The sequence below is a fragment of the Lissotriton helveticus genome, chromosome 7, assembly GCF_964261635.1.
Source record: "Lissotriton helveticus chromosome 7, aLisHel1.1, whole genome shotgun sequence".
In the NCBI taxonomy this organism is placed as follows: Eukaryota; Metazoa; Chordata; class Amphibia; order Caudata; family Salamandridae; genus Lissotriton; species Lissotriton helveticus.
The window spans coordinates 668,034,517-668,057,306 of record NC_136068.1 but is presented as its reverse complement, the minus strand read 5'-3'; the positions used below and the strand labels follow the sequence as shown (position 1 = coordinate 668,057,306).

At 44.4% G+C, this 22,790-nt stretch overlaps 1 protein-coding gene across 1 annotated transcript in view; it reads right to left on the bottom strand.

Annotated features, from left to right (window-relative positions):
• Positions 1-22,790, bottom strand: part of LOC144769219 (uncharacterized) — a 221,179-nt gene that overhangs the window by 40,179 nt on the left and 158,210 nt on the right. The window contains exons 8-9 of the mRNA XM_078653259.1: positions 7,197-7,220; positions 6,287-6,307 (exon numbers count right to left, since the gene is read on the bottom strand). Of these exons, the coding sequence (XP_078509385.1) occupies positions 6,287-6,307; positions 7,197-7,220 (45 nt within the window). The remainder of the gene's footprint in view (positions 1-6,286; positions 6,308-7,196; positions 7,221-22,790) is intronic.

The window sequence follows — 22,790 nt, the reverse complement described above, 5'->3', positions numbered from 1 at the left end:
AGACTATTTCTGCACCCCCCTTTGATGTCAATGCATTGAAAACTATGGTCTGCCACTCACCCTAATCCCACCCTGAGAAAGAATACATGTTCATTACTTTCCAATTAGATTTTCAAATCCCAAAAGGATACCATAACTATGTTAAAAATATTAGGGAAAAGCTACTGGCTCCTGTATATGTTGGAAACATTAAACACCATTGATCAACATATCCTTCCCAAACAGCTCTCAACTTTTGCGGCATTACTGGAGCTCCATTTACCAGGTTTACTTCACTCCTCTACCATTACTACCACAAACTCAAGACAAATTAAGCCATAGACAGAGCACAGTATATACAAGTAAACAGCTGAGTATCCACGATCAGCAAAATTGTTCAATATAAAAAGATTCAATGTGTGTTTAGTTCAGCAAGCAATCTTCATCACAATTGTTCAGTTGTTCTAACAATGATACAGCTACAGCCGACACGTGTTTTGTCGCCCACTTGCGACTTTTTCAAGGCTGTTGAACAAGATCATACACAATATTTTATATTACTTGCATTCAAAAAACTTAGAAAAGACTCTTAACCCCTTGCATGCTGATGCCGGCCCCCGGCCGTCATGCATCACAGTGCTCATGTGCTAATGATGGCTGAGGGCCGTAATGAACCCGCCCACTCTTCAAACGGCCGCACAGGCGCAGAATCGCGGCCGCGCCCAAGGGGTAACCCAGATGCGGTGATGCATGTTGTTACGGCACAAAGTGATACAAAAGGGGATGATGGACGGAGCGCTTGAGCAAATCAAACACTCACCCCCAGTCAACTGATCTGGGTTTAATCCATCACCATTCTTTGGTTCACTCAGCCACCCCAGTTCAGACATGGCTATATGCAAATCAGTCTGACCCTGTGCCTCGTGGGAACAGTCCAGCCCGAACTGCCAAGCCATGTCTTCCCTGGACCGGAAACAAGCATCCTGGGACCGGTTTCGGATTCATAATCCTCATCAGCCAGGCTATCTTGAATCCAGTGGCCAAGTGAACAAGGGTCTCACGTCTGAGCATACCCTGCCAACTTAGGGCGAACAAAGTGATACAAAAGGGGATGATGGACGGAGCGCTTGAGCAAATCAAACACTCACCCCCAGTCAACTGATCTGGGTTTAATCCATCACCATTCTTTAGTTCACTCAGCCACCCCAGTTCAGACATGGCTATATGCAAATCAGTCTGACCCTGTGCCTCGTGGGAACAGTCCAGCCCGAACTGCCAAGCCATGTCTTCCCTGGACCGGAAACAAGCATCCTGGGACCGGTTTCAGATTCATAATCCTCATCAGCCAGGCTATCTTGAATCCAGTGGCCAAGTGAACAAGGGACTCACGTCTGAGCATACCCTGCCAATTTAGGGCGAACAAAGTGATACAAAAGGGGATGATGGACGGAGCGCTTGAGCAAATCAAACACTCACCCCCAGTCAACTGATCTGGGTTTAATCCATCACCTTTCTTTAGTTAACTCAGCCACCCCAGTTCAGACATGGCTATATGCAAATCAGTCTGACCCTGTGCCTCGTGGGAACAGTCCAGCCCGAACTGCCAAGCCATGTCTTCCCTGGACCGGAAACAAGCATCCTGGGACCGGTTTCGGATTCATAATCCTCATCAGCCAGGCTATCTTGAATCCAGTGGCCAAGTGAACAAGGGACTCACGTCTGAGCATACCCTGCCAACTTAGGGCGAACAAAGTGATACAAAAGGGGATGATGGACGGAGCGCTTGAGCAAATCAAACACTCACCCCCAGTCAACTGATCTGGGTTTAATCCATCACCATTCTTTAGTTCAAACCGGTCCCAGGATGCTTGTTTCCGGTCCAGGGAAGACATGGCTTGGCAGTTCGGGCTGGACTGTTCCCATAAGGCACAGGGTCAGACTGATTTGCATATAGCCATGTCTGAACTGGGGTGGCTGAGTGAACTAAAGAATGGTGATGGATTAAACCCAGATCAGTTGACTGGGGGTGAGTGATTGATTTGTTCAAACGCTCCGTCCATCATCCCCTTTTGTATCGCTTTGTTCGCCCTAAGTGTGGCAGGGTATACTCAGACGTGAGTCCCTTGTTCACTTGGCCACTGGATTCAAGATAGCCTGGCTGATGAGGATTATGAATCCGAAACCGGTCCCAGGATGCTTGTTTCCGGTCCAGGGAAGACATAGCTTGGCAGTTCGGGCTGGACTGTTCCCATAAGGCACAGGGTCAGACTGATTTGCATATAGCCATGTCTGAACTGGGGTGGCTGAGTGAACTAAAGAATGGTGATGGATTAAACCCAGCTCAGTTGACTGGGGGTGAGTGATTGATTTGTTCAAACGCTCCGTCCATCATCCCCTTTTGTATCGTGTTGTTACGGCACAACACGTCAGGAGATGGAGGCTTCAAAACATTCACGGTTAATGCAGCGCGAGAAATACCTTCCTTACTTAGAGTGAAAATGTGGACCGGATACTAACAACTTTTCATGGTAAGATGTCGTGCTACAATTGAACACGCTCGCGAGAGGTGAGCTGCTAACGCTACATAATACGGAAATTCTTGGAGGAATGGGGTGTGTTGCTTGTGTCGTCATCCCGATCCGTCGAGGGTAGGGATGTTTGCTTTGTACAAACTCGGGCCTTTTTTCCTAACGGGACAATTTCTCTCAACAGCAATCAGTTATACTACATTAATACGAAGTATTGAGTAAGTGCAAATATTTGAGTCAATAATAACACTTTAATTATGTACCACGCTCAAGTTTGTTTTTCACACTTGTGATTCTATTCAAACAAGTGAGTGACTGGGTTTTTTAGAACTCGTTCGAGAGAATATACAGAGCATTAGTACACATGAAGGAAATGATGCTCGTTGTTATTAGGGCTACTGCAAATGATGTGGAAACAGTGAAGATACTGTACCTAATAAGTATCACGCTAGGACAGAGAAATCTGGGTTTATTAATTTGACTCTCTGGCCAACATCGAATTTTTAAACAACTTAGTGATTATCAGTCAAAAAGTCTTTATTTCGAATTTTCATCATGAAATACATACTATAAAATACAAGAGTCTATACAAATCATCCTTATTATACACAATTAAGTTGATAGTTCAGAGTATGTTAATACATAAAATATAAATAGATATAAAATAGTTAAAAAGTTGTTAAAAACAATTTAAATATACAAGTAGCAAAAGACTTTGACAGCGAAATGGATAACAATAAAATCCCAATCAGTCAAAAATCCCTAACCCCTGTGGGATGCCTACTTCCGCTGGGTTGACCGATGATGTCATGTGCACCACAAATTAAGGACTGATTTTACGATCCGGAGTACCCAGGCCCAACTTTCAAATTTCGCTACACCTATAACCACTGGAGTAGAGGTGTCAGATTTCAAGATTCTACTTGCAACCTGGGCCGATCTGGTTCCTAGTAACCGACAGACTGGTGTTAACCACAAGCGTCTTGGTTGTTTATACTCCGGGCAGACAACAAGGAAGTGATCAACCGTTTCAACCTGATCCAAACAAAATGGACATTTATCACTTCCTGTGTTCATCCATCTGCTCTTTAGCCAGCGTAGTGGTAGAGTACCTACTCTAAGCTGATGGTACAATTTACGGTCTTGCTGCTTCGTTATAATGTCCCAGTATTCTTCCAAGCATGGGTCGTCCTTGGTTATCATCTCTTACATCTTTAAGGGTATATGACGCACATATTTGTTTTTTCACTAATACTAGTACTTATTTTGACGGATCTTCTTTAGTGATCTGGAGAGCAGGATTCCGGATGAATTTACAAACTTATCCTCCTAGGATAAATGAGATTTTCTACTTCTAGATTACATCTACTTGTGGAGGTATTCTTAAACATTCTTTTTACTGGTTTTAGCATGATTGGGGCTTAAGGCTTCTCTCTAGAACCTTTTCTTTTCATTCCACTTCTAACTACTCGGTGTTTTTAATAGTGTCGTAACAGCCTGTTAGCTGCTATGACATTTTTTTTGATTCACGCACATGGGTGATGTTCTCTAATATACACAATTTTGTTACTACTTGCATAATTTCACTTGGTATGAGCAGATGGACTTCTAAACTAGCATAATAGAGATAGTACCAAGAAAAGGAAAATATTTTTATTTGTCATATCTCTCCTTTTGAATACAAGTAATATAAAATATTGTGTATGATCTTGTTCAACAGCCTTGAAAAACTCGAAAGTGGGTGACGAAACACGTGTTGGCTGTAGCTGTAACATTGTTAGAACAACTGAACAATTGTGATGAAGATTGCTTGCTGAATTAAACACACATTGAAACTTTTTATAATAAACAATTTTGTTGATCGTGGATACTCAGCTGTTTACTTGTATATGCTGTGCTCTGTCTATGGCTTAATTTGTCTTTTATATATACGGAATATTTCTACATATATTGTGTGATACGGTGGGTGGCACGGTATTGAGACATTGAGCACGCTTTGAATGTAGTGAGACAATATCTGCTTTATATGCAAACATAACAGAGGTGCTGGCTATCTAAGTTACCCACTTGCACCATCTTTTTTCTGTACTACCACAAACTCACACTGGATACTTTAATGTCCAGATGAATCAGCATTACAAGTGGTGGCACTCAAGGCTCAGGCTTCTTTCCAACGTTTTTAATATCTACATGTACCATCTGAAGAAGATTCTCACCCCCATGATATTGGCTACCATATGTATGTGGATGACACACAACTTCTTCACAAGCGGGATGGCAACTTTAGTAGCCAATCCACAACATTATATTGCCCCTCCCATGTTCATCACTGATGATGGAAACTTTTTTTAAATGGGGTCAAAACTGAGATTCTTCTCTTGCAGATGGCTAGCCCTCAACAGTTGCTCTTCACTTGATCTGATTCTCCCCTTCTCAAGCTGTGTCAAAACACCTATCTATGGAGTCTTGTTTAACAGTGAGCTCTATATTATACAACAGAAAAACACTGTCTCTAAATATTCCATATATTATTTATGTTTGCTGCTTGGTGCCCTTCCTGCCCTCTTCATCCTCTGAACGTTGCTATTAAGCTTGCTGTTGTGATGTCCCACCTTGACAATCACAATAGATTGTGTATTGGTCTGCTGAAAAAATCAGTCATCAAACTCCAAATGCTCAAAACAAAGCTGTCCAACTACTGTTTGTCCTAAATTGCCGTGACCATATTAGGACCATTCTCAAATCCCTCCACTAGCTCCCTGTAAAGGCCAGAACAAATTTTAAAGCACAATGCCTTTTCACAAAGCTATACACAGCAGGTCCTCTGACTACTTGTCCAAGCTATTCTTCTGCATAATTCGACTGCAAGTCTACAATCTACGAACCAGAAATTAGTGTTAACCCACTAATATTGCCATCAAACATTTTGCAGATGAGCATCTCATTGGAACTCACTCCCATTATATATAAGACTGAGCAAATGACTCTCTGAAATTCAGGGTGCTCTGAACACCACTTTTATAACTCACTTCCACACAGATGCCTCCAGACAAACAAAGACTTGGATTTGTTATTGAGATGCCTAAAACCAGCCCCTCCATCATGCCTTACCCCCTACAGAACCTTAAACGTAAAGAAACCTTACAGCAAATGTGTGCTTAACATATTTATTTAAAACTGAATAAGATAGTCATGTACAACACAACAAACTTTGCACCACAGGAATGACCAATGTATGCACAATTGCTGTCCCTCCACTAGACTTTGATCTGTTGGCGGCAGTCAACAGCTGTTGCTTGTCCCATATCTACCAATTTGCCAGTGTCCAAGGACCAGCACTGGAAGATGGTCTTCCTGACAGGGGCCTCTTACATTCTTCTCAAAGTATCACACAGTACAGAATCAATTATTGATCCAGGGCAGTGAGAGTCAAACGTTAATATATCAACAGAGAGAAAAAGACAAATCCCCCACATCTCAATGGTTTGTTCAAATCAAGTTATTTACCAGGCCTTAAAGAAGAAGTCATGTTTCAATTCACCGTGATCATTTTGTTTGACTAATTTCCATTACAAACTAAGAATGTTCATATCGAAATAATTCAGCTCATTGTAGTTTCATACTCTCCACCAACAGGTTTAAAAGTAAAATCATTGATATTTTGTTGCAGGCTTATTGCAATCTGAACACACATCACACTCAAAGATTTTACTTAGGAAATGTCTGATAGCACAATAAAAGTATAGAAATTCTTTATGGAGACAGTACAGCTCCCTTACCGGATCAGCCAGAATTTTATCCTATCGAAATATAGGAGACAAAAGAAAATATCCATTTGTCATTAGTCAGTGTTCTGATGCACACTCCATGTGAAACTATGAATAAAATAGCAACAAACACTCGTCTAGAGATGGACCTAAAACGCAACTCCCTATGGTCCGACTAGCACACCACTGTTTCGTAAGATTTGAAAAAAATAATCTATGTGATGTACACCATCAAAATACATCCACCATAATGTTATATATTTATAACATCTGATGAATAGACACAGGAGCCACCAAAAGTGGCATTAGTCACTGACTCTTCTAAGATTGTTACTGGGAGTTCACTGCTGTGTGGAGGGTGGAGGTGCTGCATCATGGCAGCCACTACCAATTACAAAAAGCTCAGTAAAGGTGGCCAGGGTTATCTAAAAATGTATTCCAGCTACCCTGAATTTCTTTACTCAGTCCACCTTGACTGATGGTGGGGTTTGCATGGAGGCATACCATATGCATATCCGGCCCTGCCCACTTCCACCTTCAGATAATTTTATTAATGGTGTTGTTGTGAAAACTAACCTCACACAGCTCCCTGCTGACTGTGGATGGTGGATGACTGCTGGAGGTATTGTTTCACCAGAGACAAATGATATCAACATGTGAATAGGGTTTGCATGCTGAAATGATTTTTATTGACTTTGAACTGGGAACAATGTTAAACATTTGTGTAATAATACTATTTGCTAATGCACATTACTCAAAATGTCCTGTCCCTTCCAAACCATTCTGTTTATGACTGGAGTCTCTATCAGTCATGATTTTGAAATTCCTAACACACTTGACACACAGGCCGTTCCGGGGTGAAAAGGTTCAAACTCCAAGAGAATATGACAGGAACTACATGTACGAAATATATTTTTCTTACCAACAACAGTTTATCTAGGAGGTTCTGAGAAAAGATTCAGAAGAACAGAAGAGAATGCATTAATTGGACAAAGCATTTATAAAACAAAATCATCATTAACACATAAATACATTAATAACCATATTGCAAGATGTTTAAAGCTGCTACTGCCCCGTAAGCAAACTGTTCACTATTCAGTGACCTAAGATCTGCTCTTAGCCATCTACAAACCTTGGAATTTCATTTTTGAAAGCTTCAGCATGCAGGGACCTCTCAAAGTCAGCCGAAATGTTGTCATCATTGGCTAATTTCTTATTTGTATGGATAAACTGAGTATTTCAATGGTTCATTCTCAGAGATCCCTACACACCTTTTAACCGGAGTTGTCTGTGGTGGTAGGGAATATCATCCTCAGCTGAGTAGGTATAACCTATGTATTGACTGTAGGTTGTTCAAGCTTGAAAGGATCTGATGCCCACTGTGTTAGCCTACTCTATAATTTCTTACAGAACATGGCACAAAACATCTCTGAAAACTGTAGACATACTGTCACTCAGAAACTACTTCAAAATGGTCTCACACTAGATGGTGGGGACGATACCTTTGCGGTAGAGGCACACAAAGCATATAGAACTGAGGTATTTTACTCCTGAGTTAAACTACCAGCCTCAGATAATGCAAAGTGGTTATTTCACAAATATGAAGTAGGTGAAACACCAGAAATTTACACTCCATATGAGGCCACGGAACTCCCTCTCGCTTACCAAGAAAATGCTAATTGGTTTAAAGGTGCCCTCCCCACACTAAAGAAAACATGAGAGCAGGCCCACTCCGCAATGAGGGGGAGACAGTGCCAGTCTTGGCTGGATACACACCACATTCCGGTATCAATAAATTGACCGCAGCCCAGCTGCAGGGATTATACAATAATTTAGTATTAATATGCAGATGCCTTACACATTGCGTAATGCAAACATTAACGGTTACCCCTCTGCTGGCAGTTCAAGCTGCACTACCACAATTGGTTACACTAGCCATTAGCCCACAAACATTGAATGCAGGTATGGGAAAAGTTCCCACCAAGAGGAAAGAAATTCTGTTTTGTATTGCACAAAAAACAAATCAGCTTGAAGCAGTATTTCCCCATGTGGGCCTGCAGGAAAAACACAGAATACTAACCATTTGTTTGCCAATGGGGATGAATCCCCCAGTAGAGGAACGTGCTACTTGGGGTATGGTCTTTGTTGCAGTATATACCAGAATACATAGTACCACTTCACTGGCAGTTCCACTTGACATATTGAAACAGGTCCAGAATGAGCATGGGACAGCACCTGCCCTAGACTTATGAATTAAACTCACGGGTGATTTTGCTGCAATGTGTGCCATAATGTTGACTAACATTAAAGGGGAAGCAGCAGCATTAGCTATACACCAACCTTTAAGGGATTTGCCTCCTGCAGAGCAGGAGCGCAAATTACCTAAAACTTTTTAAGAAACCTATGCTACGCTGGCTAGGGATAATCTGGGAACCAGAGCTGGGAAACCACGACTGAAGAGTAATGCTGAAAAGGATAACTCTAAGCAAGCACCCAACTCTCCAACGGAGAGGAAGTCGGCCAATAAAATAAAAAATAATGATAAAACAATATCACAGAGTGGGTCTCCTACACAGGAATCTACAGAGAAATGTTACAACTCGCAGAACCGTGATAATGTAAACCACTTGACAGGTATCAGCATACTGATACATGTCCCTCTCGTTCCTTCCAGTATTCATCTGATAAATGTTCCAAGAGAGGAAAACGGACAGAGCACAGATCAGAAAAGCAAGTGAAACAAAAGAAGGACTTACAACGCTCCTGTGACTACATAATTAAGGAAGAATAAAAGCCTAAAACATCTAAAACTCAATTTAAAAAGAGGAAGGTAGCCAGACTTAAGATCAGGCATGCCCTGGATTTTAAAGACTTTGCTTCTGAATGGGGAATATCCATTGACAATGCTGTACAGCGCAGCAGAAGTCACAATAGTTCACCAGAACCTGATGGATTGTCTGGTGGAAGTAGAACTGAGTAAGTGTATCACAGTGGAAACACAAGATGCTAGGTTAAGCATTCCACATTGTTAATATGAAATCCAACTACGGTTGGAGAGGGACATACCCAGGTTCAGTAATGTCCTCTTCTGGGAGGAGCTCACTCAAGGATGCAATATTCTTTTGCCGAAAAAGATTGGCCAACTGATTTCGTAATCAATTGCCCAAAGGGGAAAACAGTGATTTTACTAGCTTTTTCCAACCTCGATCCAGAATCGATTTAACACTCGTATGCCAAGGAGTGGGCTTTAGTGCTAGCTTCTCCGTTATGCCCACAACCATATGGGGTGGGATGATGGTTCACCTTATCATGACATACCATTGAGGACAACCTCATAAACTCAAAGACAATATCTATTAAAACAGCTAAACAACAAGTTAGGGAATTCCTAGAACAACTAGAATACCAAGGTATATTAGAAGGTTGCACCTCATCAATGAATAATACTCTGTTTCCAGTAATGAAACAAAATCAATCATATCATATGATGTTTGATTACAGACACTTAAACTCAGCTACTTGCATATTTGTAGTACAATACAAACACAGTGCAGCACTAGTGAATAACATTGTGTAGAATAAATACAAAACAAAACTAGATATCTCAAATGTTTTTTTCTGCCAAAAATATAGCACTTGGTAGAACGTATTTGACAGCCTTCATTGCATTTGGTTCTCAGAAACAAAACTAACATATAGCTCAGGAGTCTAAGAGTAGCCCTGGGCTGTTTTCAGCCAGAGTCACAGAATTACTTGAAAATGTTGATGACCAGTCATTGTGATATGTTAATGGTATATATTCAACAGACAATGACCTTATAGAACACTTGACCACAGCAAACCACAAAATCTTGGGGTTTCCTCACGTGGGCTACAGATTCAATAAAAAAAATTGAGAATTGCCCACCTCAGGGTCCTATTTTTAGGATGCAAGTTGCCAAGTAAGGGCAAAAGCCTAGTTACCCATGTTTTTGTAAAATATGCATTTCTTCAACCTCCAATGACTCTAAAAAGATTACAATCAATATTGGGATTCTTAAATTTTGGCAGAACATACATTCCAATTTACACAGAATGAGTACAAAAATTTGACAACTTATGCTCAGAATTTTCAAGCAGACATTGGACACAAGAACACATGGAAACTTTACGTTTCGTTCAAGCTGATATGATAGCTTTCAGAACACCTGCACACATGTGTAAACACAACAAATCTATTTATCCGGGTAATCACGGGTACATTAGGGTACATATATGTTGCATTCAAATAAGGTGACACAGTAATGATAGCGCATAATTCAGATTTATATACAAATGCTGAAATGTGTTTTGTATTTACTGAAAAAATAATGACAACAGTACAGACTGCTGTAGTGAGAGAGTGTGCCCTGTCTCAAGGGAAACAAATTATTGTCATGAGCCCGGTACCGACCTTAGAGGTAGTTAGCAGAGCCAGCATTCCCAACTCTTATAGTGTGTGATTTGTATTAATGTGTGCAGTCATGAGTACCTTCATCATTGGAGCCAGAATGGATTCAGAGATTCAAAAGGTTGCTGAGGGAAGCACAAGGTGCTTTTGGAATAGGTGGCAAAGCTGAAAGAATGCTAGCCATGGGCTCAAGTCATTCATACATTGAGTTGTTTTACAGGATTTAAAAGACTTCCAGGATGAACAAAACAACGTCCAAGTAAAACGCACCACCACCAGAGAGTAAAGGAAGCTCTGGCAAGATCCGGCTGGACCTCAAAAGTCAGGGATATGGTCCGAGAAAAGATTGTGAACAAGAAAAAATGTAGGCCATCTTACAGAGTGCCTGTCCTGGCTGTTGAAGGATCACAAACAGTACTTCTACCACCACTGGCCGGATGTCGAGACAAATGGTTTGTCTCGATTGATCTGATCCAATCACACTATGTGCCCAGTTCTCAACAGTAAGCTGTGTGGACTCATGGGTAGCTGCCATTCTCCTCTCGCTGCCATACAGGAGGTTCAGGTCAGAGCCTTAATTATAAATGAAGCATGCTCTCCTGAACAAGAGACAACAGTAAACAAGAATGAAGTATGTCTTCTACCTGTTTAAAAAAAAACAACTGTGCAGTCAATGAGTACAGAAGTACAGATTTCAATACGGAGTCCTAGAAAATAACAAGGTTTATGTGTATGTACCACAGATTGAGTCTTTATCAAGTTTGACTAAACCTGCTGAGCTGCCAAAGACAGACCGGATGGACTCTAGATATTTCATCAACTTTGATGACTTCTGATGCGTGGGAACTGCCTCGGCCCCCTCCACCCCAGCCTTTTTAGGTCTCGCCTAGCCAATGCGCTTGCGCATTGCTGGCGAGATTATAGAAAGGGCAAAAGAACATTCTACCAAAACGGCGGATTAGATACAGTTCATGTGAGACAGGCGCATGCACGAGGCCAGCCACGTCAAACCACCATTTGTCTGTGCCTCGCATCAGACTTCAAAGGCTGCCGCTCCCCCAATCACACTTCAAAGGCTGCTGCTTCCCGCCCCCACGTGCACATCACACACCACCACTCTCCTACTTCCCCTCCCACCTCCCACGGCCGCTCTTCCCATTCACGCGCTCTGCAGGTCACCATTTGCCAGCATGCGGCCGCTAGTCCTTTCATCCCTATCACTCCCCCCTCTCCTACTTCCCCTCCCACCTCCAAAACAGCATCGAGCCGCGAAGACTTGTTTATTTAACGTTTATTTGTATCTTCTTACCCTCGCCGCCCTCACACTGTTTGTTCACTTCTGCCTCTCTCCCGACCTTTAGTCTACCAACCTAGACTCTCATACATAATCTTTGCCTCTCTTCTCATTCTTGTAACTTTTTGAGTTGGGAGTCAGCCCTAATATTTTCTTTGTTAGGTTTTTTTTAGCCCTATTATTCGTATCTGATACTTTATTTTTCCTTTTCCACTTTTTGTGTATTTGATTGTTGGCGGCATCTAGCAGTGCTTTGCGGCCTACAAATGATGCACTTACACAATAAACATAAACTGACTCCATTTCCATACTTAGTGTCCATCCTGCACCTTTGACTGTGCTGTGCTCACGTTGGACATCCCTGACTTGGCATGTAAGCCTGCTCTGAAGGTGTTGAGTATTGCTTCATCCAGTGTTTCACCAATGTCTTTTCAATAAATCTACAGCTCAGCAGTTGTGTAATTTCTTTTCTCTTCACCTTAAGTCTGGATCCGCACAGGATGCATTTAATAGTATCTGGGTTCACTGAGAAGTTTGCCAAGGTTCTCTCTCTTGCAGACTAGCGAGGGAGTAAAGTCGAGGACACTTTGTGAATGCACCACGAAAATGGAAAATGCTAATTACATTTATTATTATTATTATTATTATTATTATTATTATTATTATTATTATTATTATTATTTTATTTTTTTTAAAGTCAAGGACACTTTGTTGGCAACACCACAAATTCCGGGCCATCACTTGTTTTCTAGTGTGAACTCTGGCCTGTATTTCTAGGTGTAAGAATCTGACTCCAGTCATCCTGTGGTGAGATGGGCCTCTCTTAGATACAGACTGCACATGCAAGGTTTCGCTGCCTGTGTAGATAGCATATAGTTCATTAATGGAGTGTGATTGTTATTGAACCTTCTAAGACAGGATGTTCAACCTTCTGACTGGTGTGTAGGGGGTTACATCAGACTGTACCCTGATGTCACAGGAGCATAGAGGTTAGGTGGGCTGCAGGGGAAGTGATGGGCTCTGCAACCAGGCAACCTTCGTTTATCTCTCAGCTGACCCTATTCATGTCCCTACATGGGCCTGGAAAAGGAATATTTTAACATGGTTTCTCATATCTGACCGTATTGGGCCCAGAGGTTAAAGTCCAGCACTTAATGTCACAATTAATTAATTAAATTAATTAATTGTGGGTTTTTAACGTGCTAGAATCGACTCCCGAAGGAGTATCTCTGCGCTATAGACCGCTGGGGAACCCGTCCTGGCTTTCCCTGTGAGATGGTCCCTACTGGGTATCTCCAAGGTGAAACCAGGCATCCCCGGCGTATGTGGGGGGCCGATGTGGAGATGAGGCAAGCTAATGCCCAAAGTTGCCGAGTGTGATCCCTGGTTCGAGTAGGCACAGAGGTGAGAATTATCGAGTCCACTGACCCTGGTCCACGACCCTGCCGCGTGGGGAATTGAACCCTGGTCCCGGGCCGTCTTCTGCTTCCGGGTCTGCCGCCTCTAATTAGTGAGCCACACCACTCCACGATAAACGATCAAAGTGGTTTGTAATTGGCACACATCACTAAGGTGGCTTTAATGGATTAAATTGCTCTCTGTGTAGATTCACCATGTCAGTGGCAAGGCCTGTTCATATGCAGTCCAGAGCTGTTTTATTTATTTGAGAGTTTTATATAGCGCTAGCTAGACCCAAAGGTATTGGAGCGCTTTGCAACAGCAAAAGTTCACATCAAAGATAACGAGTCAACATAGAGCATTTGAGTCAGAGCGTTACACAACACCACATTTTCACAACATAGACAAGTATAGTTGACAACTGCCCCCAGCAGCATAGGTATACGCTTTCTAGCACCTAGATGCTGAAACGTAGGAGGAACCGAAAGGAGTCGTCACAGCTGAAGTTATTCCTCTTGAAAGGTTTTCCGAGTTTTTTTTTTTAAATCATCGATGGGCCTACACACAACACATTTTATACTTTTAAAGATGTGAAAGAAAAGCAATGACTGAAACTTGGCAACACTCTTTTCAACACGTGCACCGAAGTTCTGCTGATTAATGCCAACTGAGAAATGACCTTAGAGCCGAAAGTGCACTGAGAATGGGAAACAATCGAAATTAAACTATTCAATTGAGAAGACACTGTAACCTATTAAAATTCTAGTATGCACAAGTATAAAGTGCATTTTTGATTGACACGTGACATGGATAAACATTTTTTTGAAACTTGTCACTGAAAATTAACGAGCACTTTTCTTGAAATCACCCTTGAACGTGACATATGTAAAGCAAAACAAAGTTTTATAGCTGTACAAGCCTGTTGCTAGATGTTCGTGTACTTGGAGACACTCATTGCGGTTCAGTGTTTGGGGTGTGGTGTGCTTCTGGACCAATGAACCCCACCCAGAAGTCCCACTCCTGGCCCAGCTCATGTCAGACAGTGTAAAAATACTTACAGCCGTACAGGTCCGCCTGAAAATTCTTTTACACTTTTTTGCCATTCACAAAATCGGTCGAACAGAAGCCTGGACTTAGCATACAATTCGACACTTGGGGCAGGCAGCCGAATGTGCTAAACAAATATATTTATATTTATTTTCTCCTCAGGTAAAACATTTTCTCTGTCAAAACGTGTACCTTTTAACATTCATTCTCCTTCCTAGTATCACAAAAAGTGTAATTATTTGTTGTCATTTACCATAAAAACATATACAGTTTCACTTGTAAAAATGCACTTTTTAGGGTTTCTTCCATGGAATGCAAAGTTTATGTTTCTGGCACATAGTTTATATCTTAGGGCTCTCAGTAGGCATGCTATAACCTCCCTTGGGGGTCAAGGTAATTCAGTGTAACTAGAAGCCCCTGGAATTAAGCAATTCTGCAACGTTTTCTGCGTAACTATGGATTTGCCACACTTGCCGTCATCTGCATAGTTTGTAGATTTTAATAAAAAATAGTTTGTAGCTCGGTCAGTTTAAAAGTGACTAACAACGCTACCACTCGTGTTGCCGAGCCGTGATAGACCATTAATCACGCGAGGGAAGGTTACCTTTCAGTTGCTGATTACTGTATTAAGGTGTTAAACTGATATTAAGGGATAATGCTTTCAATATTTTTTCTTCTCAATGGATGTCCCAGTTCGAGATCAAATGGAGCTGGCACTGCCTCATTGTGCATTGTGTATAACATTGGTGCACCGTTGTTTCAAGAACATGATATGCATTGGTTCCGGCCATTTCGGTCTGTTTGGCTTCATTGCATACAGTCTGTGTTCCGCTACCTCCGGTGCACTTCCAAGTGTGCCCTGGACTTGTGCTTGTGGTTGCAATTGGTTGAACCTTCGTACATATCTGTACTAGTGGACCCACTGAAGGCCCATCTCTTCAGCTGTTCCTTGCGATTTCATTGCTCCTGGCCTGACCATGTATTATAGTTGGACAAAGAGCATGGGGCCTCATCAGAGATCAGATCACACGAGTGTGAGTGTTGTTGTATTATCTCTTCTTTCTCCCGTGCTTCTTCCCAAACACCACTAGATATGAGTGGCATCGCCAGACAAAACAACTTCTGCCAGTGGCATCGCTGGGAGAGTCCTGCACCCCAGCTGTAATCGTCTTGCCGGTGGTGGGGCACAAAGAGAGGCCCAACTTGTTTCACTTGTGCACATTTGTTTAAACTGAGACAAAGACCCTTTATGGCCCTAACATTGACTTTAGTCAGTAGCCGTCAGCCCCAGAGGTCTTGTCATGCACGTGCACACGAACTGGGAATTGTTTGTACGTAATTCGGAGAATGCTTAAAATAACACTATCATCACAGCTAAACTTTAGAGAGTGTAATTGGTAACAAAGCAAAAACATAAATACAATTCAATTGGTAGAAGTGGTTTCAAGTTACAGCAAGTCTATGTGGAGGTATCTATCACTCAAACAGCAGCAGGTTAGTTCGGTTGGTGCTTTTGTGGTATCCAGCACTCTACTGCAAGAGGTGCCAGCACACATTGGTCAAAAGATCCTCTGTGTAAACAATATAAACAAAAATACCAATGTATTAAATGAGAGTCCAAACAAATTCAGTCCATAAAGTAAGAATTCTTGTAGAATTTTAAATCTGTAATTTGTTGCAGACAAAAGCTAAGTAACAGTGATCATCGGTACAAACGTGTTGAAAACAGCATAAAAACAATTGACATGTGTCTCATCACAAAGGGCCGATGTAGGTAAATCTGACTCTAGAATACCGAATTTTACCGATTCGGTATTCTAGATTCGGTAAATCAGATGTAGGAAAAAATTTGGTAATTTATACCGAATCTGTATGATTCGGTAATTGCCATTGATTTCTATGGGCATTGAGGCCCATAGGAATCAATGTCAATTACCGAATCGGTAAATACAGATTCGGTAAAATTACCGTATTTGCAAGGAGGACAGTGTGTCACTTTGACACCCTGTTGCACCCCTGATTCTGACTTGTGTGCCATGTGGCACATATACATGCCCTTGGCATGTATGTGTGCCACATGGCACAGGTGTACATGCACAGATGTGCATGTACATAGGAATTCGTTATTTACCATGACATAGTATCTCATGGTAAATAACAAATTCTTAAGGGCTGGTGGCACTGTTTTCAGTGCCACCTACTTCACAAATTAGCGATTCAGTAAATTTACCGATTCGGTAATTTACAGATTCGGTAAATTTACGGAATCTGTAAATATACCGAATCGGTAAATTTAAGGCCCCCTACATCTGAAACTCCAAATACCGGTCGGTAACGGCCGAAATCAGCCGTTACCGACCGGTATTTGGCCTCCTACATCTGGCCCAAAGTGACTTCTTTAAGGCTGTAAATGTGTATAAACATATAATCACTCAGGTGTATCTTTAGAGTTACATACATGTTTTAAGAATACAAGTTACATTTGTATTCATGTGCCCTGGAACGGAAGGGGCTCGTGTGCCAGTGCTCCCAAAAGATTTTAAAAGAATTAAAGAATTTTAAAGCATGTGTGAGTAATGTTAAATCCCAAAGTGTGTAAAGTAAGAAGAAGTGAGGTTGGTCCAATAGAAACCTAGAAATAGACATTAGTCGATCAAAGTAATCACTGACACCAACATCTACCCAGTGCATACATAAGAGTAAAACATGCCCAGTTAGACTCGGAGGAAAGAGTTACTGACCTAGACAACTATTAAGATGCTAGTAAGCAATTCAGAGGTAGAAAGATTTGGAAAGCCAAAGAACCTGAAGAGTAATAAGTATGTTTACTTCACAGCAAGAAAAATGTGTTAAAGTTAATGTATGCGTTCGAGCCAGGTCGCCTCCTCTGCCGCCACTCAGCTCCTCCAGTCTCGCCAGTCCACCTTCCCCCCTCCTCCCTTTTTGCCTCCTGTTTCCCGTGTTTTTTTCTCCCCGCCGCTGACTCCTGCGGCCACGCTCCCTCGCCACCCCGCTTCCACCTCCTAGCTGCTCCTCCCTCCCTCTCTGCCTCAAATGACGATCGCCACCCGGACGCGCAGCGGGCGCGTCGGTGGCACGCCGAAGGCATGCCAAACGCAAGCCTGTCTGCGCCTGTCCGCACCTAGACCTTGCCCAGCGCCAGAACCACTGGCCCTCGCACCCCCCACAACGACAGACTCCGATACGACACCAACTTCCTCCACGCTCTCAACACCAGCCGAGACCAACGCTGCTTCCAGGCTGCCCCGAAACGCACCCACGGAATCTTCTCCTGCCACACCTGCACCTTCCCCTGCGACAGAACCACCAAACCCCCAAGGACCGGACCCAACCACCTCCGCTGCTTACTCCTCAACACCCGCTCCGCACGCAAGCATGCCGTCGAGCTCTGGGACCTGCTTGACACCGCCGCCCCAGACTTTGCCTTCCTGACCAAGACCTGATGGAAGGCCTCTTCAGCACCTGACATCGCCATAGCCATCCCGGATGGCTACAAGATCTCCCACAGAGACCGCACCAACGGGATAGGAGAAGGAATAGCCATCATCCACAAGTTCACCCTTCAGGTCCACACCCTCGTAGACGACTCCCTCAACACCGCCGAACACCTTCACTTCCGGATCCACACCCACCCCAACACCACCCTCAGAGGAACACTCATCTACAGACCTCCGGGACCCTGGGCCCTCTTCAGCGACTCCGTCACGGACCTCGCCAGCACCCACCTACTCACCTCCATGGACTACATCCTCCTCGGGGACCTGAACTTCCCCCTCGAGAACAACAATGACGCCAACTCCACCGCCCTGATCGACAACCTCGCCAACCTTGGCCTACGACAACTCGTCACCGAACCCACCCGCACCGTCCGGCCACACGCTCGACCCCATCTCCTCCACAAGCACCCACGTCGCCTTCACCCACACCACCGAACTCCACTGGACGGACCACTAATGCATAGACTTCACCTTCAAGAAACCGACCATGCACCACCACACCCCAAAACTACTGCGACGCTGCTGTAGCAAAGTCACCGAGGACCAACTGACTTCCCCCCTCACCCAGAACCCACCCACCGACACAGACGCCGCCGCCCGAAACTTCAGACAGTGGATCGACGACTGCGCCAACATCCTAGCCCTGATCAAACAACCTTCCACCAACCACCCTAGCAAGAAAGCCACCTGGTTCAACAAAGAACTCCAGATCTCCAAACGGATATGCCGGAAGCTGGAGAAGAAATGGCTCCACGGCCGCACACCAGACAGCCACGCAGCCCACAAGGATGCCTGCCGTCCGCAGACATCACCACCTCATCAGAACAGCCAAAAGATCATCCTTCAAAATCCGACTGGAGAACAACTCACACGACAGCAAAGAACGTTTCAACATAGTGAAGGAACTCTCCAACCCCAGCACCAACACCAACGAAATCCCGCCCTCACAGGACCTGTGCGACTTACTGGCCTCCTGTTTCCATTGCAAGATCGCCGACATCCATGTCAACCTCAACTCCTCATCCACCCCGTCCGCAACAGACCACGCCTCGAACACCACCCGCACAAACAAACTGATCTCCTGGACCCACGTCAACTACGAAGAGACACGCAAGGTCATGAACTCCATCCACTCGGGATCTCCAGCAGACCCCTGCCCCCATCACGTTTTCAACAAAGCTGACGCGACCATCGCACCCCAGCTGCGAAAGATCATCAACATCTCCTTCGACACTGCGACTTTCCCGGAAAGCTGGAAACATGCCGAGATCAACACCCTCCTCAAGAAATTCAAAGCTGACCCCAAAGGCCTCAAGAACTTCCGGCCCATCTCCCACCTCCCCTTTCCAGTGAAGGTCATCGAGAAAATCGCCAACATACAGCTCACCCGCCACCTCGAGGACAACAGCATCCTAGACCCATCCCAGTCTGGATTCAGACGCAACCACAGCATCGAGACTGCCCTTATCGCCGCCACAGACGACATCTGGCGCCAGCTAGACAACGGCGAAACCTCAGCCCTCATCCTACTGGACCTGTCAGCCTCATTCGACACGGTCTGCCACCGTACCCTAAGGACAGGCCTCCAGGAAGCCGGAATCCAGGATTAAGCCCTGAACTGGACCTCGTCCTTCCTCTCTGGCAGAACCCAGAGAGTCCGTCTCCTGCCCTTCCGATCCGGAGCCACCGACATCATCTGCGGCGTACCCCAAGGCTCATCCCTCAGCCCAACCCTGTTCAATGTCTACATGGCCCCCCTTGCACAAGTGGCCCGTCAGCACAACCTGAACATAATCTCCTGCGCCGACGACACCCGCTCATCCTCTCCCTCACAAAGGACCCGCACACCGCCAAAACCAACCTCCACAAGGGAATGAAGGCCGTCGCCGAGTGGATGAGAAGCAGCCATCTGAAGCTTAACTCGGACAAGACGGAGGTCCTCATCCTAGGCCCCCCCCCTCCTCTTTGGACGACTCCTGGTGGCCCACCGCAGTGGGAGCAGCGCCGACTCCTACGGACCACGCACCCAACCTGGGATTCATCCGTGACTCCTCCCTCTCCATGTCGAAGCAGGTCAACGCCATCTCCTTCTTCTGCTTCAACACCCTCCTCATGCTTCGCAGGATCTATTAATGGATCCTGACTGAAACAAGAAGAACAGTGACCAAGGCCCTCGTCAGCAGCAGGCTGGACTATGGCAACGCACTCTACGCAGGTATACCGGCCAAACACCTTCAACGACTGCAACGCATCAAGAACACCTCAGCCCGGCTGATCCTCAACGTCCTTTGACGCAGACACATCACCCCCCACCTGAGAGACCTGCACTGGCTCCCCGTCAACAAAAGGATCACCTTCAAGCTCCTTACCCACGCTCACAGAGCACTCCACAACACCGGACCAAACTACCTAAACAACAGACTCAACTTCTACACCCCCGCCCGCCAGCTCCGCTCGGCCAGCCTCACCCTCGCCGCCATCCCTTGCATCCAACAAACAACCTACAGCGGCAGATCCTTCTCCTTCCTCTTCGCCGCGGCCAGGGCGACTGACGCTGGAATCTGGGGACCACGGTTCGATCCCCGGCTCCGGCGGCAGGTTAGCCCAGCACCATGTGACGCTGGGCAATAGCTCGCTTAATCTTCCCGACGGCCCCCCAGCGCCTAGAGACCCTTAAGGGTGATTGTGCGCTTTACAAATGTGGACTTTTTTCGCCAAGACCTGGAACACCTTCCCCCCCAGCTGCGGCAGACCCAAGACCCGCTCACCTTTAGGAAGCTCCTCCAGACCTGGCTTTTCGAGCAGTAACGGCACCCCTCCCCTCAGCCCCTTGAGACCTTCATGGCTAAGTAGTGTGCTTTACAAGTTCACTGATTGATTGATTGATTATGAGGTAGGCTACGATGCAAAACCTTACAAGTATCGTGCAAGAAAAAGTCCCTAGCCATCAAATATCAATGGATCAGTTCTTATGTCCAATGTTGGCTATTCGTGGAGAAAAAGTTCTGTTGTAAATGCAGTCTTGTACTAGAGCCACAGGTAACCTAGTAATGTAGCTAAGAGAAGCAAAAGATTAATGTCCCCATACAGAGTGGGGTAAATTAGGTAGGGGGATTTCTTAATATATATTAGAACCGATTTGGGGTCCAAAGACGCAAAGTTAGGTCGCCCTCTCTACCTATCAGATGCAGTACAGGGAAACGGGGTGGGATCCCAAAGACCATGATGATGTAAAAGACAAAAGGTGGGGAATAGAAAATAATGTAAGTCAAGTGCACATATGTGAGGACACTACATTCTTAGGGGCAGATTTATGTTGGGAATGCGCCACGTTTGCGACATGCAACTGCGGCGTAAACGTGGCGCATCCCTACAACCCATTTACAACGTGACGCATCTAGGCAGATGCGTCACGTTGTAAAGCCCTGCGCCTCTTGTAGGCGTTCCGGCGCAGGGTGGGCGTTCCGGGGCAGGTGCGCCTCGCAAAAGTGGCTGAGTGAAATCTATAAGAATTCACTCAGTCACTTTCAGGCCAATGCTGCGTCAAAACCCTGCGCCTGCTTGAAGCAGGCGTAGGTCTTGACGCAGCATTGTAAAGATGGGGCACCCCCGAGCCTTGCTGGAGCTGCGTCGCGCTTGCGACGCAACTCCAGCAATGCGCCACCTTTACGGCACAGATGCGTCACGCATCTGTGCCGTTTTTGCCCCATGGTGCGCCGCATTGTAAATGCGGCGCACCATGGGTGGCGGAGCAGCGGCGCAAAATAACTGCCGCATCCCTGGGGATGCGCCAGTTATCATAAATCTGCCCCTTAGTCTGACAAATCTCTCCGGTGGGCCATAACTATCTGTTGATGGTTCATAAATTATACGTGATTCAAGATGTAACAGCAATGGGTCAAAGACACGTACTTGATTATGAATTGGGTTGCACCTACAATAGGTAAAAGTGACAGTGGGTATAGAGAATAAAATGTATGTTAAAATCTGGGTGATTAATATGGTATAAGTCTTACCTATCTAACCAAAAGGAGTATATGCCTGTCAAAGCCTGAGTAGCAGTCAAAAATACTTAAGCATTCTAGGTTGGCCGTCAAAGCTTGTAATAAAACAGAGCACTATAAATAAGAAAAAATGAAAAAAAAGTAGAAACCCACTTTGTGTGCGAAATAAACAGTCCAAGGTGGTGGGTATGGAAATCCTTAAAGTCAAAGGTGAGTGCTGTGTCCGTAAAATCCATGATGGATTTAGACGGTTTATGCACAAATCGACAAGTACAGCGCATATATTTAAACCATTCGGAAGGCCAATGTGGTGTCTTGTATAAGCATTGTAGGCCACATGATAAGTACACATATTACAAGGCTGATGAAGGACTGTCATGACACTACAAATAGAAAAGATAAAAATCAGTGTGCAAAAATTATAATATCTCAGTAATAGAACCCTCCTCCCAGGTCCAAAAATGAATTGTGGTCGGAAATGCAGAGGGCATTCCTGACAAGAAAATAATGAAATTGCCATGGTCAGTTACCTTTGAACGTGAAACGTCTGCGTGCAGTCTTGGCATCCCAAAAGTAAGGAGTGGAAGGTAACATAATGCGGATGTACTTGAGAGATCAGTGATCAGAAAGAAAAAGGGACATGCACTCCCTAATGAATTACATAGTCATATCATCCGCCATTAATGCCAGTTGAAAATAGTCTGCAGACTCCAATGCTTCAAATCTGTGCAGCATTTGAGAAAAGTGTTGGTAGTAAAGGAATCAAATCGAATTGAACTAAAAGTAAAATAGATGAGAACAAAATGAATCTACAGGCAAAGTAAGA